Source organism: Scyliorhinus torazame, chromosome 1 (genome assembly GCF_047496885.1).
Source record: "Scyliorhinus torazame isolate Kashiwa2021f chromosome 1, sScyTor2.1, whole genome shotgun sequence".
NCBI classification, from domain to species: domain Eukaryota; kingdom Metazoa; phylum Chordata; class Chondrichthyes; order Carcharhiniformes; family Scyliorhinidae; genus Scyliorhinus; species Scyliorhinus torazame.
In genome coordinates, this window is record NC_092707.1 from 37,592,002 (window position 1) to 37,608,441 (window position 16,440).

General features: G+C 49.3%; 1 protein-coding gene across 2 annotated transcripts in view; it reads left to right on the plus strand.

Moving 5' to 3' along the window:
- Positions 1-16,440, plus strand: part of p2rx2 (purinergic receptor P2X, ligand-gated ion channel, 2) — a 167,924-nt gene that overhangs the window by 13,895 nt on the left and 137,589 nt on the right. For both annotated transcript variants that reach the window (XM_072487117.1, XM_072487197.1), the window contains exons 2-3: positions 6,627-6,774; positions 10,661-10,732. In XM_072487117.1, coding sequence (XP_072343218.1) covers positions 6,627-6,774; positions 10,661-10,732 — 220 coding nt within the window. The remainder of the gene's footprint in view (positions 1-6,626; positions 6,775-10,660; positions 10,733-16,440) is intronic.

A 16,440-nucleotide genomic window follows, 5' to 3' on the forward strand; every position in this document is an offset into this window, starting at 1 on the left:
AACTCATGCAAGGACCAAACCGTGCTCGAAATTGGATGTCATCAAATATTGTTTTAGATGACTCACATCAGAATTAAGTAAGAAATCAGAAGAAGTGCAAGTTAATACATTCTTGTACTTATTCTTTTAAAAAATATTTTTATTCCCATTTTGACATTTTCTTCAGAATTTACCCCCCACCAACAAACAGTAAACGGTAAGGAATACATGCCCCTACCAACAACAACGATCCCAGCCTTTGACCACCCCCCAAACAACGACCCACCTGACAATATAAGCACCAAATAAAACTAAACCTCCCAAGGAGGAAAAAAGAAAAAGGAATCAGGAATCGCCCCTGGTCACCGTTGACACATATGGCTCCCCCCCCCCCCCCCCCCCCAGCCCCCCCCCCCCCCTAATATTCAATGCCATCCAATCCCCGAAAGAGTACCGTGAATGGCACCCATGAATTGTAGACCACGCCCACTCTCAGACTCCTCCCCTCCACTTCCTCTTGTAAACTCCTCCCCCAACCTCGGTTCCTTCCCCCAACTTTTCACCGCGGCTAGACTCACCAAAACCTGTTCTACCAGACACCGATGGCCGCAGCCCCTCCCCCCCACCTCACTCCCGTTCACTGGCCGGCTTAAACTGGCCAGCGTGGAGGCCCCCGCCCAGGTCTCCTTCCCCCTTGTCCGGTCCCAGGCAAACCAAGAAATCCCCATTAGCACACAACCCCAGCATACACACCCAAGCCCCAAAGAACCATCATTGCAAATGAAAGTCCCAACTTTTTCCTTGTCCAAATATACAGCGTCGACTCATTTAGTCATACACCAACACACAGTGAAAAAATAAAGTTACATGAGGCTACATCAGTACACAACCCGCTCTCAGTCTCGTTTCTCAATTCTGCCACAGTCCTTCTGCCTTCGCAAACTCCTCCACCGCTTCCGCCATACCAAAATAAAAGTTCGTGGATTTGTAGGTCACCCTCAACTTAGCTGGATATACTATGCCACACTGTACCTTGCTGATGTACAGTGCCTTCTTCACCCGGCTGAAGGCAGCCCGCCTCCTCGCCAGCTCCACCGTAAAGTCCTAGTATATGCGTATACCAGCTCCAGCCCACTGCACCATCCGCTTCTGCTTTGCCCAGCACAGGACCTTCTCCTTCACGCTGTACCTACGGAAACACACAGTTACTACTCTTGGCGGCTCACTCGCCTTTGGTCTAGGCCTCCACGACCGATGAGCCTTATCCAGTTCGTATCGAGAGGGATTGTCCCCCTCCCCCAATAGATGGGCCAACATCATGGCAAAATACTCCGTCGGCCTCGGGCCTTCCACCCCTTCGGGCAGACCCACAGTCCTCAGATTCTGCCGCCTGGATCTGTTTTCCAGGTCTTCCATTTTGGCTCGCAGACCCTTGTTGGTCTCTGTCACCTTCCGCAACTCCTTCCCCATCAAGGTGAGTTGATCACTGTGCTGCGATACTACCTCTTCCACTTCCTTCAGTGTCTCACTTTCTCCCGCACCTCCGCCGCTGCGCTTGATACCGCCGCCCTCACCGGGGAGATCGCCTCCTCCACCAGCACTTTCAATACCGCCCCCATCTCCTCCTTCATCGCTTCCATGTGCTTTGTGAACTGTTTCCTAAGTTCCACAACCATCACTTTGGTCATTTCTTCTGCTGTGAGCGGTGCGGCCTCCCCTGGTGCTCCAGCCTCCGCTTTCCTTACAGTTCCTGCGCTGACTTTTCCACTCACCGGCGGACTTTCATTAACCCCCTTTTACACAGCCGTTTTTTTCCCAAGCTTGGACATTTCTCCTCCCTGTGTCTTCTTACAGCTTTTTCAGCCTCCGTTGCCCCTTGACCGGGCGTTAAAACCCCAAAATTTCTATTCCCAAGTGGGAGCCCTCCAGTGTGCGGCTGCCTCCTGCCTGCCGTCACCGGAAGTCCCACATTCTTGTACTTATAATTATGATGTCGGTAATTTCAGCAAATAAGATCAGACAAGAAGAAACCTCAACCACATTTGGTGAGATATTAAAAGACTTTGACAAATATTTTAAACTCATAATTGTTGAGGGTAAGACAATGGAGATGATACACACGATTGTTGCAAACCACGTTAGTGCAATGAAATGCATGAGCTGAAGGATTTAGTGCAGAGGAAAGAGGCTGAGAAAAACCAGGGTGGGATTTTCCACCACACTGGTGCGGTGCACCCCCGCAAGAAGCATAATTCTCCATTCCACCAGCTGGCCAATGGGGCTTCCCATTGTGGGCAGCCCAACGCAGTCAGGAAATCCTCGGGCGTGGGTGCACTGCTGGCGCAACAGAGAATCTCGACATTGGAGAATCCAGCGCACAGTCTTTTGAAAATACCGATGTAATATCCAAAATGCAACAGCAGGCAGCAGTGTGGAGAGCAGATAGGGCTTGGACTTTCCCAATACACTTGTTAGATCTTTAATCTGTTCCTTATAATTTTCCTTATCTGCTTTCTAAAGTCTGGATTTGTTCTTCCATATAGGGCGCAACAATAGCACAGTGGTTAGCACTGTTGCTTCACAGCGCCAGGGTCCCAGGTTCGAATCCCACTTGGGTCACTCTGTGCGGAGTCTGCACTTTCTCCCCATATCTATGTGGGTTTCCTCCGGGTGCCCCAGTTTCCTCCCACAAGCCCAAAAGACGTGCTTGTTAGGTGAATTGGACATTCTGAATTCCCCCTCTGTGTACCCAAACAGGCACCGGAGTGTGGCGACTAGAGGATTTTCACAGTACCTTCATTGCAGTGTTAATGTAAGCCTACTTGTGACAATAATAAAGATTATTATTGTGCATCTCACCTTTCATGTTTTTCAGATTGAATTGAAGTCCAAGAATTTCATTGCTCTTTTCACGATGAAGTTCCACCGTTTCATAAGTTTTGGTTGTTAATTCTGCATTCAACCAACTGTGCTGATTCATCAGCAATTCCTTTTCCTGTTCTGGGCATTTTTCACAATATTTAATAGATATTTCTGATACATGAAATTCATCAAGTTCTAATTTTTCATCAGCAAACCCGTCTTCCATACATGAAGTTTGCTTCTACACTGAACAGTTTTTCATTAGTGGAGCCTAATTCCTCTTTACTAACCTTCAAGCTCACATTCTACAATTTTACTTCTGCTGGTTGTTTCTGAGACTCTTCACGTTCCTTTGTGAGAACTTGTACTTTGTCTTGCAACTCTTCAACCTTTTCTTGACATTCTAGATTTCAATCATGTCATTTTTCAACAACTCACTTTTCTAGGTGAGTTTCAGGCATTCAATGCTTTTCCTTCTCGCTCCTTGATCTTCAGGATCAGATTTACAGTTCATGGGCAGGGGAACACCATTCAGCTGTGTATAAAAGATTGGCCAGTCAGGCACCGACCAAGAAGAGACCCTGTAGCGATCGACCAGGAGTTTTACATAACGTAACTGGAAGTAAACCAAAGTTCTTTATTTTACTTGGCGTGCACTTTCAGTGTCCTTATTACAAGAACTTTGGGCAAAATTCTCCCCCAACGGCGGGATGCCCGCTGACTGGCGCCAAAGCCGGCGCCAATCAGACGGGCATCGCGCCGGCCCAAAGGTGCGGAAGTCTCCGCATCTTTGGCGGCCTAGCCCCAACATTGAGGGGCTAGGCCGACGCCGGAGGGATTTCCGCCCCGCCAGCTGGCGGAAATGGCGTTTGTTGCCCCGCCAGCTGGCGCGGAAATGCGGCGCATGCGCGGGAGCGTCAGCGGCCGCTGTCAGTTTCCCAGCGCATGCGCGGGAGCGTCAGCTGCCGCTGTCAGTTTCCCGCGCATGCGCAGTGGGGAGAGTCTCTTCCGCCTCCGCCATGGTGGAGGCCGTAGCGGAGGCGGAAGGGAAAGAGTGCCCCCATGGCACAGGCCCGCCCGCGGATCGGTGGGCCCCGATCGCGGGCCAGGCCACCGTGGGGGCACCCCCCGGGGTCAGATCGCCCCGCGCCCCCCCCCCCAGGACCCCGGAGCCAGCCCACGCCGCCTGGTCCCGCCGGTAAATATCAGGTTTGATTTACGTCAGCGGGACAGGCAATTCCTGGGCGGGACTTCGGCCCATCCCTTACGGAGAATCCAGCGGGGGGTCCCGCCAACCGGCGCGGCCGGATTCCCGCCCCCGCCCAATCTCCGGGAGCGGAGACTTCGGCGGGGGCGGGGGCGGGATTCACGGCGGCCAACGGCCATTCTCCGACCCGGCGGGGGGTCGGAGAATGACGCCCTAGTTCTTGTCCTTCATTTTGATTTCACTGTTGATCAGGTCCATCTCCAGTGAAGTCTTGTTTCAGTTTCGTGACTGTGCTTCTCATGGCTTCAGTATCTGCTTACAGCTTGAAGGGCGCCTCAGTTTTTTGTTTCAATTCCCCCTCTTCCGTTCAGCCGAACATTTAGGGGCTTTTCACAGTAACTTCATTGCAGTGTTAATGTAAGCCTACTTGGGATAATAAGCATCTTTTTCAATTGGGTACACTGTGAAAGTGGTAGATAAATCTTTTTCTGACTGTCAAATTGAAGATGCAATTTTTTCTACTTTCTGTTCCTTCGGCGCGTAAGAGTTTCTCATCTTTTCCTCCTGAATTTTTCACTTTACAGTTTGACCTGTGCATACTTATTCATCGCTTTTCCCACATGCTCATCCTTTCCATGCGTAGTATTAAAAAAACTTGCTTCCTCCTGGAATACTTAACATTGCAGAATCTTTTCTGCCAACTGATTATTCATTTTGCTTCTCTTTGTAATCTTCCGAAGGAACAAACTGCAACCTGAGGGATTTGTGCAGTGTGTGAAGGTCCTTCAACAGGTATTCCTGATGAAACTCAATTGATTCATCTTGAGTTTTGTATGTCAACAGAATCTTCTCGACTTTTTCTGCTGTTCATTTTCCTTCATTCTGCTGTTCAAGGCAGTCTTCATTTCTTCAGACTGTTGAAGGATTATGTAATCCTGTTGCATAGGTCCCAATACAGATTTTCTGAAGTAGTATTCAACATTCCTTTTAATTCCTGTTTTTTCAGGGCCACACATTGATTCTTCAGAGTCTTTCAGGGGAGCGACTTTGTTGAGTACCATTTCTGCCTGCTATTGTGCCTAGCTGTATCTCTGCCGGAGTTCTTCCAACTCAGCTTTGATATGCCAAGAGTTGTAATAAACTGGCACAGCTAGCAGTGTTTCCTTGACGCCCTCAAAGTTGTTGCATCCCTCAATTTTTTGCTGTTGGCCCCTTCAGGCTATGACAGGAGATTTATGTTGGGGACTTCCAACTGCCAGCCACCAAGTTGTTAGTTGAAAAATGGGCGAGTGGCAGTTAAAACTCTGGTGTACTCACTTGCTCACCTGAATCAACTTTCTGGCAGGCTTTTGAATGGGCATCCAGCACTCACACCCAAAACAGGCAGAAAGTTGTTTAAAGGCCCCTGTGCCTTTTGTACAATATCAATTGAAACGTTCAAGGAGAAATGACAAATGCCAGTCCCAAGTGTTGAAAGGATTAATTGCTAATGATAAAAAGGATCTCCGGGGGGCTTAAATGAAAGGTGATACTGTTACAAAATACCGTACAACATTTAATAATTTCCATGGGTCTTTCAGTTAATGTGCTTTTAAATTTTCTTCTCCAAAGAGTCCAGTTGCAAGCAATTTGTTTTAGTTTCAGCGCTAGTAGCAATTTCATTGCATAAGCAACCAGTTGGGCTGGATTCTCACACCCCGCCCGTTGTAAGAACGCCACGGGTGAGCTGCGTCGAATGGAAAAATCCATTGATCTTGGGTGGGATTCTCCGGTCGCCCAGCGAACGCGGCTGGAGAATCCCGCCCATTGACTTCAATGTGAGATAAAAACAAAGTGCGAGAAAAACTCAGCAGATCTGGCTGCATCTGTTGCGGGAGAGAGAAGCAGAGTTAATGGTTCGAGTCAATATGATTTCTTCATAGCCCCTCTTGTTTAAGAAGTCATATTGGACTCAAAACATTAACTCTGTTGCTCTCCCCACAGATGCTGCCAGATCTGCTGAGTTTTTCCAGCATTTATTTCAGATTTCCAGCATCCTCAGAATTTAGCTTTTATTTCAGTGTTGACTTCAATGTAAGTTTGTTTTAGCAAACAACCAGTAACAGCAAACTGAAAACAACATGGGTGATAAATTGACTGCACTGCACCTGTTATGTGCATCCAAAGGCATTGGCCCACGTCTTGCTCCAAATGAGGCCTCGGGTCTGAACTACATCTAAACGGAAATAGATTAAATGCCAGCAGGGCAAACGGACCATGTGGTTATTGTGCTCAGTTCGAACATAGTAGAAGAGCAGAATAATAGATGTGTGGAAGGAAGGGCACAGATAAACTTACACCATCAAGCCCCTGATGCCAGCATGTTTTCCACTAATTGAAAGGTGTGACAGGACAGTTAGTTCTCCGTGAAACAAGAACAAGCGATGGCCTCTTTTGAAGGTATCAATCGTAACCAGTGTTCAGTTAATTTAATTGAAGCTTGTGAATCACCACCATGAGAGAAAGAAGAGCCTACGCACACACTACTGTGTGCTACGTTAACTCTCAAATTAATAATTCTTGTTTCTAATTGGTGCAGATATGTTTTCATCATCCAGAAGGCATACCAGGAAAGGGAGAATGCTCCAGAGAGTTCTGTCATCACCAAGATGAAAGGAATTGGAATCTCAAATTCCTCCACAGGAATAAAAATATGGGATGTTGCGGAATACGTCAATCCACCGGAGGTGAGGACTGGAGGATGCTCTTTCAGCTGAAGACACTTGGTCTTGCAGGGTTTTGGATTCGAGCAACACTTGGTTTTTTTCAAGTGTCCATTCTTCACTTGTCAGCTAGTTACTTGGTGCTAGCAGAATACTGGCCTCTGTGGATGTGAATTTTACAGCAGAGTGGTCAGGAGCACAAATTTGGGATGATTTTTCTTCTCTGCCTAGCCCAGAGACACTGAGCCAAATTTAATGAACTCCCCAGGGAGCGTTTGGTGGCAGCGGATCATTTAATCAAATGGGTGGGTGGTAGGAATGCTCATGGAAGATCTTCCCATCCCACCACCAGTTATGTCCCTTAAGAAAGCATTTGATGCCCACTTAAGCCGTCACCGCTGGTATTCACTCAGCCATGCAGGAAGCTAAAAAAACAACCAGCCTCAAAGGCACTGTGTGTGATCGAGACACTGGGCATCAGGAGAGGCGAGCCTGCTGAGAACCAACGCCTTTCCCTGCTGCCAACCCTCCTCCCACCATCACTTACTTGTGCAGAGGTCTAGCGACAATTGTGAGCTTTGGTTGCGTGTCATATTGCCATTTCCCCATGGCGTGCCCAGCAATGAAGTGCTGCCATACTCCAATTGGCCAGCAATTATTGGTGGGACTACTATCCTCGGGGTCTTTAATCCTGAGGAAGTTTCCCCAAAAGGAAGCAAAGTGGGGCACTTGTTGGCTCTCCAGCTGGCAGGCAATACAGTAACCTGTCGCCTCCATTAAATACCGTCCATTATAATCCAAATATAGCCGCTCAACTACAATTCAACTGAGATCAGCGTTCACATTTTGGGATTCTTTGATCATTTTTAATGTAAAGCATTTGGATAAAAAATGTACATTTAAAGAAAGAAAGAACTTGCATTTATACTGCACTTCTCATGACCTCACGCCATCTCCATGCACTTAAGTACTTTTATGGTCATTATTTTAATGTGGAAGACAAGTCAGTCAATTTAAAGGGCTGACTTGCAAGTTTGCAAAAAATGACTAAAATGCGAAACATCTGGGGCGGGATTCCCCGACCGCCTGCCAGGTCAGAGAATCGCCGGGGGGCAGCGTGAATCCCGCCTTCGCCGGCTGCCGAATTCTCCGGCGCCGGAGATTTGGCGGGGGCGGGAATCGTGTCCCGCTGGTCGGCGGGCTCCCCCCGGTCGGCGGGCTCCCCCCCGGCGATTCTCCGGCCCGCGATGGCCGGTTCTATGCAGGTCCCGCCGGCGTAAATTGGAGTTGGTCCCTTACCGGCGGGACCTGGCGGTGCGGGCGGGCTCCGGGGTCCTCGGGAAGGCATGGGGCGATCTGGCCCTGGGGGGTGCCCCCATGGTGGCCTGGCCCACGATCGGGGCCCACCAATCCGCGGGCGGGCCTGTGCCGTGGGGGCACTCTATTCCTACGTGCCGGCTGTGTAAGCCTCCGCGATGGTGACCCCCCCCGCGCATGCACAGGGATGATGTCAGCAGACGCTGACGCTTCCGCGTCCGGCGGAGTCCCTTCGGCCCCGGCTGGCGTGGCGTCAAAGGCCTTCCACGCTGGCCGGCGGGGCGGCAACCACTCGGGGGCGGGCCTTGCCCCTGAAGGTGCGGAGGATTCCGCACCTTTGGGGCGGCCCGACGCCGGAGTGGTTCACGCCACTCCGTCCCGCCGGGAACCCCCGCCCCGCCGCGTACGGGAGAATCCCGCCCCTTAAATATTCACTCCCTCTACCACAGTTGCATCATGGCAAATGTGTATATTATATCCAAGATGCACTGCAGCAACTCCCCAAGATTCCTTTGAAAGCCTCTTTCAAACCTGCGACCCCTACCAATTTGAAGGACAAGGACAGCAAACACATGGGTACACCATTGCTGGTTCACCTCCAAGCCACACCCCATCTTGACTGGGAAATATATCGCTGTTCCATCACTGTTGATGGGCTAAAAACCTAGAACTCTTTCCTCCCCAAAAGCACCATGGGTGTACCGATTGCCCATGGACTGCAGTGACTCTCCAGCAAAATTACAGGTGGGCAACAAATGCTCGCCGTGTCAGTGACGCTCACATCCCATGAAAGAATTTTAAAAATTAATTAGACTCAAAACCTACAAACTCTTCACACGTATTGGGCGGGATTCTCCCAACGGGAGTCTAAGTGCCGACTCCAGACTAAAAACCGGAGTGCTTTCCTCCGGCGTCGGCACCCGTTCCCAGACCCTTATTCTCCCCCCTCCATGGGGCTAGCAGGGGCATCGCACGATTTACGGAGGCGGGGCCTCGGTGCTGCGTCAGAGACCCAGCGCCACGTAAAAGACGCGGCGCCTTGGGTCCCGCGCATACGCAGCTGGGCCGGCGCCAGCTAGCGCATGCACGGTGGCCGTCCTCCCCCAGGCCGACCCTACCCGCACAAACATGGCGGATGGATCCAGGCTCGCTGGCGGAAGAAAGGAGGCCCGCCGACAGAGAGGCCGGCCCGCCGATCGGTTGGTCCCGATCACGTACCAGGCCACTCTGGAGGGCCCCCCCCCCCCCCCGGGAACAGAGTTCCCTCCCCCCCCCCCCCCCCCCCCCCGCCCCCCAAGCCTTCGCAATGAATACCCGCCGGCAGCGACCAGGTGTGGACGGTGCCGGTGGGACTAGGCCGTTTATGCGCGGCCGCTCGGCCCATCCGGGCCGGAGAATCGCCGGTTGCCTTTTGTGGCGATTCTGCGAGCGGCCCGCGCGATTCACGCGGCGCTGGTCTTGGGGAGGTGGGAGAATCGCATGCGAGGGTCGGGGTGGCGAGGCGCGATTCACGCGGCGCTGGTCTTGGGGAGGTGGGAGAATCGCATGCGAGGGTCGGGGTGGCGAGGCACGATTCGCGCGGCGCTGGTCTTGGGGAGGTGGGAGAATCGCATGCGAGGGTCGGGGTGGCGAGGCACGATTCGCGCGGCGCCGCGGCGATTCTCCCACCCGGTGGGGGTGGGGGGGTAGAATACCTCCCACTATGTTATCGGTTGTTGTTCCCAAGTTATTAGAGGAGATTGCTTGAGTAAAGGAACATAGAAAATAGAAACTGATATATTGAAGCAATCGGGTTTCAAAGTAAGAAGGATGGGTGCATGGGTGAACTGTAACTAGGCTGGAACAAGAATGCAGAACGGTCGTTAGGAATTATTTGGTTTTGGGAAATATAGCGAGGGCATTATTTTATATTATTACCTGACTATATTGCATGGATTGAACAAAGTGACTTTGATCACAGCTGTCACTCTGTATGTTCAGTCCAGGCCTGATTTTAACCAATCCATTTGAACAGAGTTATCCGGTCCACCTCTGACCGCAATAACCCTTCAGTACTGCATTGTTAATGCCAGCCTGCATTGTGTGCAAGTGTGAGGCAAGCCATCACTGAGCCATGGCTGACACCCATACTTTGACATTTTACAGTACAGTTTGCAGACTGATTTGTACCTTTTGTTTGTTTGGAAGCTTCATGGCAACGAAGCTCACACCTTCCTCCTGGCACCTCACCCCATTCCAGTTTTCGAAATCTTAATTTAACAGAAGGGAATGGCTTGAGAATATTGCTTTCACTTCCCCTCGCCTGCATGGAAGTAACCCAACTGCCTCCCACCTCTCTTGATGGATTACCTGGCTGGTTTAGCTCAGTGGGCTAGACAGCTGGTTTGTGATGCAGAACAATGCCAGCAGCGCGGGTTCAATTCCTGTACCAACTTACCCGAACATGCGCCGGAATGTGGCGACTAGGGGCTTTTCACAGTAACTTCATACTTGTGACAATAAAAGGTTATTATTATCTAAACTCTTCTCATGGAACTCAAATTCTTCCCAATCAACTTGAACTAATGAACGTATCTCTCACCTTTCATTCTAGGGTCGAGATGTTTTCAGCATTAGTGTGCGAACTGTAACAACCCCATTCCAGAGACTGCACACCTGTCCTGAGGTAAGGCTGCAGGTTAACCAGCCTAATTAGAACAAAGAACAAAGAACAAAGAAATGTACAGCACAGGAACAGGCCCTTCGGCCCTCCAAGCCCGTGCCGACCATGCTGCCTGACTAAACTACAATCTTCCACACTTCCTGGGTCCGTATCCTTCTATTCCCATCCTATTCATGTATTTGTCAAGATGCCCTTAAATGTCACTATCGTCCCTGCTTCCACCACCTCCTCCGGTAGCGAGTTCCAGGCACCCACTACCCTCTGCGTAAAAAACTTGCCTTGTACATCTACTCTAAACCTTGCCCCTCTCACCTTAAACCTATGCCCCCTAGTAATTGACCCCTCTACCCTGGGGAAAAGCCTCTGACTATCCACTCTGTCTATGCCCCTCATAATTTTGTAGACCTCTATCAGGTCTCCCCTCAACCTCCTTCGTTCCAGTGAGAACAAACCGAGTTTATTCAACCGCTCCTCATAGCTAATGCCCTCCATACCAGGCAACATGCTGGTAAATCTCTTCTGCACCCTCTCTAAAGCCTCCACATCCTTCTGGTAGTGTGGCGACCAGAATTGAACACGATACTCCAAGTGTGGCCTAACTAAGGTTCTATACAGCTGCAACATGACTTGCCAATTCTTATACTCAATGCCCCGGCCAATGAAGGCAAGCATGCCGTATGCCTTCTTGACTACCTTCTCCACCTGTGTTGCCCCTTTCAATGACCTGTGGACCTGTACCCCTAGATCTCTTTGACTTTGAATACTCTTGAGGGTTCTACCATTCACTGTATATTCCCTACCTGCATTAGACCTTCCAAAATGCATTACCTCACATTTGTCCGGATTAAACTCCATCTGCCATCTCTCCGCCCAAGTCTCCAAACAAACTAAATCCTGCTGTATCCTCCGACAGTCCTCATCGCTATCCGCAATTCCACCAACCTTTGTGTCATCTGCAAACTTACTAATCAGACCAGTTACATTTTCCTCCAAATCATTTATATATACTACAAAGAGCAAAGGTCCCAGCACTGATCCCTGTGGAACACCACTGGTCACAGCCCTCCAATGAGAAAAGCATCCTTCCATTGCTACTCTCTGCCTTCTATGGCCTAGCCAGTTCTGTATCCACCTTGCCAGCTCACCCCTGATCCCGTGTGACTTCACCTTTTGTACTAGTCTACCATGAGGGACCTTGTCAAAGGCCTTACTGAAGTCCATATAGACAACATCCACTGCCCAACCTGCATCAATCATCTTAGTGACCTCCTCGAAAAACTCTATCAAGTTAGTGAGACACGACCTCCCCTTCACAAAACCGCGCTGCCTCTCACTAATACGTCCATTTGCTTCCAAATGGGAGTAGATCCTGTCTCGAAGAATTCTCTCCAGTAATTTCCCTACCACTGAAGTAAGGCTCACCGGCCTGTAGTTCCCGGGATTATCCTTGCTACCCTTCTTAAACAGAGGAACAACATTGGCTATTCTCCAGTCCTCCGGGACATCCCCTGAAGACAGCGAGGATCCAAAGATTTCTGTCAAGGCCTCAGCAATTTCCTCTCCAGCCTCCTTCAGTATTCTGGGGTAGATTCCATCAGGCCCTGGGGACTTATCTACCTTAATATTTTTCAAGACACCCAACACCTCGTCTTTTTGGATCACAATGTGACCCAGGCTATCTACACCCCCTTCTCCAGGCTCAACATCTACCAATTCCTTCACTTTGGTGAATACTGATGCAAAGTATTCATTTAGTACCTCGCCCATTTCCTCTGGCTCCACACATAGATTCCCTGGCTACCCTCTTGCTTTTTATGTACGTGTAAAAAGCCTTGGGATTTTCCTTAACCCTATTTGCCAATGACTTTTCGTGACCCCTTCTGGCCCTCCTGACTCCTTGCTTAAGTTCCTTCCTACTTTCCTTATATTCCACACAGGCTTTGTCTGTTCCCAGCCTTTTAGCCCTGACAAATGCCTCCTTTTTCTTTTTGATGAGGCCTACAATATCTCTCGTTATCCAAGGTTCCCGAAATTTGCCGTATTTATCCTTCTTCCTCACAGGAACATGCCGGTCTTGAATTCCTTTCAACTGACACTTGAAAGCCTCCCACATGTCAGATGTTGATTTACCCTCAAACATCCGCCCCCAATCTAGGTTCTTCAGTTCCCGCCTAATATTGTTATAATTAGCCTTCCCCCAATTTAGCACATTCAACCTAGGACCACTCTTATCCTTGTCCACTAGCACTTTAAAACTTACTGAATTGTGGTCACTGGTCCCAAAATGATCTGTTGCTAACTTTTGGTTGGTTCAATTGGCTGTTTTATAACCTTTGCTCTTGAGTCGCCAGGTATCTTTCTGATACCACCACAAGGTTCAAGTTCAAGTAATGATCAATAACACAACACACCAATTAGTAACATTCCAATCAAAACACATTTATTATACAAAGTAAATCGCTACTCATGCATAAACTCTACTTTCTAGGCTATTTCTATAACTAACAATCCTATACTTAGCTTTGGACGGGCCCACCAAGTCAGGGGAACAAATGGCCTTTCGTTCAGGTCCTGAGTCTGCAGGATTCAAAAGCTGGTATGGACTTGTAGCTAGGAGCGCCTATCTCGTAGCGAACATTGCTTTGAGACTTACTTGCTTGGAGGCAACAAGACAGGTCACTGTCAAGGGTTGGTTCAAGTTGCTGAGTGACCCTGTCAAAGAAGAATGATTTGAACTTGGGGGCTTTATTTATAGTCCCCAGGGGCTTTCCCTTCGGGGCGGTCCCCGTACCTGGTTCCAAGTGATTGGACTACTTTCCGATCACTTGGATCGATTTCTCCAATGCTGGAGCGGTTCCCTGATCGCTGGGCGGTCCTAAGTGTCCATTGGCCTTCCTTTGTCTTGGCTCCTGCTGGCGCTGAGGAGTCTGGCTTGGCTTTGTTTACCTTAACTGTTGCCATTGTGCCTGGGAATCGCACATTACTATGTAGATGGCTGCTACATTACTATGCAGGTGGCTGGTGGTTTTGGTGCTATCTGGTTGTTTTGCAGGTTCCAATATACATGATCTCTGTATTTGCTAGTCTTTGCCTATGTTGGCTGAATTTCCCTTCAGCCTTTGTGGTTCTCCATTTTAAGTCGGGAAGTGGCCAACTCCCCGACTGAAACTTCTACCACCTGGTCGGGCTCATTCCCCAATACCAGGTCCAGTACAGCCCCTTCCCTAGTTGGACTGTCTACATATTGTTTTAAGCCCTCCTGGATGCTCCTTACAAACTCCGCCCCGTCTAAGCCCCTGGCACTAAGTGAGTCCCAGTCAATATTGGGGAAGTTGAAGTCTCCCATCACAACAACCCTGTTGTTTGTATTCTTTTCCAAAATCTGTCTACCTATCTACTCCTCTATCTCCCGCTGGCTGTTGGGAGGCCTGTAGTAAACCCCCAACATTGTGACTACACCTTTCTTATTCCTGATCTTTACCCATATAGCCTCACTGCCCTCTGCGGTGTCCTCCCGTAGTACAGCTGTGATATTCTCGCTAACCAGTAGCGCAACTCCGCCACCCCTTTTACATCCCCCTCCATCCCACCTGAAACATCTAAATCCTGGAACGTTTAGCTGCCAATCCTGTCCTTCCCTCAACCAAATCTCTGAAATGGCAACAACATCATAGTTCCAAGTACTAATCCAAGCTCTAAGTTCATCTGCTTTACCCATAATACTTCTTGCATTAAAACAAAAGCACTTCAGGCCACCAGACCCGCTGTGTTCAGCAACTTCTCCCTGTCTGCTCTGCCTCAGAGCCATCCTGGCCCTATCTAGTTCTCACTCAATGCTTTCACCTTCTGACCTATTGCCCCGGTGCCCACCCCCCTGCCATACTAGTTTAAACCCTCCGTTGTGACACTAGCAAACCTCGCAGCCAGGATATTTATGCCTCTAGTTCTCCCTCAATGCTTTCACCTTCTGACCTATTGCCCCGGTGCCCACCCCACTGCCATACTAGTTTAAACCCTCCCGTGTGACACTAGCAAACCTCGCAGCCAGGATATTTATGCCTCTCCAGTTTAGATGCAACCCGTCCTTCTTATACAGGTCCCCCGGTCCGGAAGAGCTCCCAGTGGTCCAGATAATGGAAACCCTCCCTCCTACACCAGCTGTTTAGCCACGTGTTTAGCTGCTCTATCTTCCTATTTCTAGCCTCACTGGCACGTGGCACAGGGAGTAATCCCGAGATTACAACCCTCGAGGTCCTGTCTTTTAACTTTCTGCCTAGCTCCCTGAACTCCTGCTGCAGGACCTCATGCCCCTTCCTGCCTCTGTCGTTAGTACCAATATGTACAACGACCTCTGCATGTTTTTCCTCCCCCTTCAGGATGCCCGCTACCCATTCGGAGACGTCCTGGACCCTGGCACCAGGGAGGCAACATACCATCCTGGAGTCTCTTTCACGTCCACAGAAGCGCCTATCTGTGCCCCTGACTATAGAGTCCCCTATGACTATTGCTCTTCTGCGCTTTGACCCTCCCTTCTGAACATCAGAGCCAGCCATGGTGCCACTGCTCTAGCTGCTGCTGTTTTCCCCTGATAGGCTATCCCCCCCGACAGTATCCAAAGTGGTATACCTTTTCGGGAGGGGGAACAACCACAGGGGATTCCTGCACTGACTGCCTGCCCTTTCTGGTGGTCACCCATTTCTCTGCCTGCACCTTGGGTGTTATCACATTTATATAACTGCTATCTATGACGCTTTCCGCCACCTGCATGCTCCTAAGTGCATCCAACTGCTGCTCCAACCGAACCATGCGGTCTGTGAGGAGCTCCAGTTGGGTGCACTGTCTGCAGATGAAGCCACCCGGGCCGCTGAAAGCCTCCCGGACCTGCCACATCTCACAGTCAGAGCACTGCACCCCTCTAATTGACATTGCGTCAATTAATTAGTAAATTAAATTTAAAAGTTACTGTTAACTGTATGTTTCCTCACACTAGATTTCTACTATAAATGTGAAAGCTAAATACAGTACTCTCCGATCTCTGGCTTAGATACCCCTCCAAATTATAATTAAGTAATAAGTAATTTGTTTAATTAGTTTAACAATGCTTAGTTTTTTTAATTTAGTGTAGATTCCCAACAAGCCAATCAGGTCACAGCTTTTCTGTGATGTCACTTCAGTTTTTCCAACTCCCCCACACAATTTGAAAAGGTAATAAAAGTACAAATGAATAAAAATCACTTACTTACCTTCCGAGGGTCTCCGATGCTCTCTGGTTCTCTCCCTGCAGATTAAAACTTACAGGCCAGAAGAAAGAGAGAGAACAAAACAGTAGGGAAAAAGCACCTTCTCCCACTCTGCACCGAATTACCTCACTGCACCAAATTACCAAGTTCCAAATTCCCACTCTGGATATGTCTCACTCCGGCCGTGTCCCCTTGACTTGTGCAAAGCTGGTGTAGGTGGTGTAGCAAGCAAGTAGGCCTAGGTAGGGTGCTCTTTCAGAGGGTAGGTGTAGACTCAATGGGCCAAATGGCCTTCTTCTCTACTGTAGAGATTCTATGAGTGATAGGGCTCATTAGTGCACTGAGAAACAAATTATATGTTTGTCCACATTCCTTGTGTGGTTAGTTCTCAGCTTAATTGGTTGTGATGAGATGTACTATTAACCTGTCATATATTTTGTAGATGCTTTAATCTACAGCACTTTCAATTTT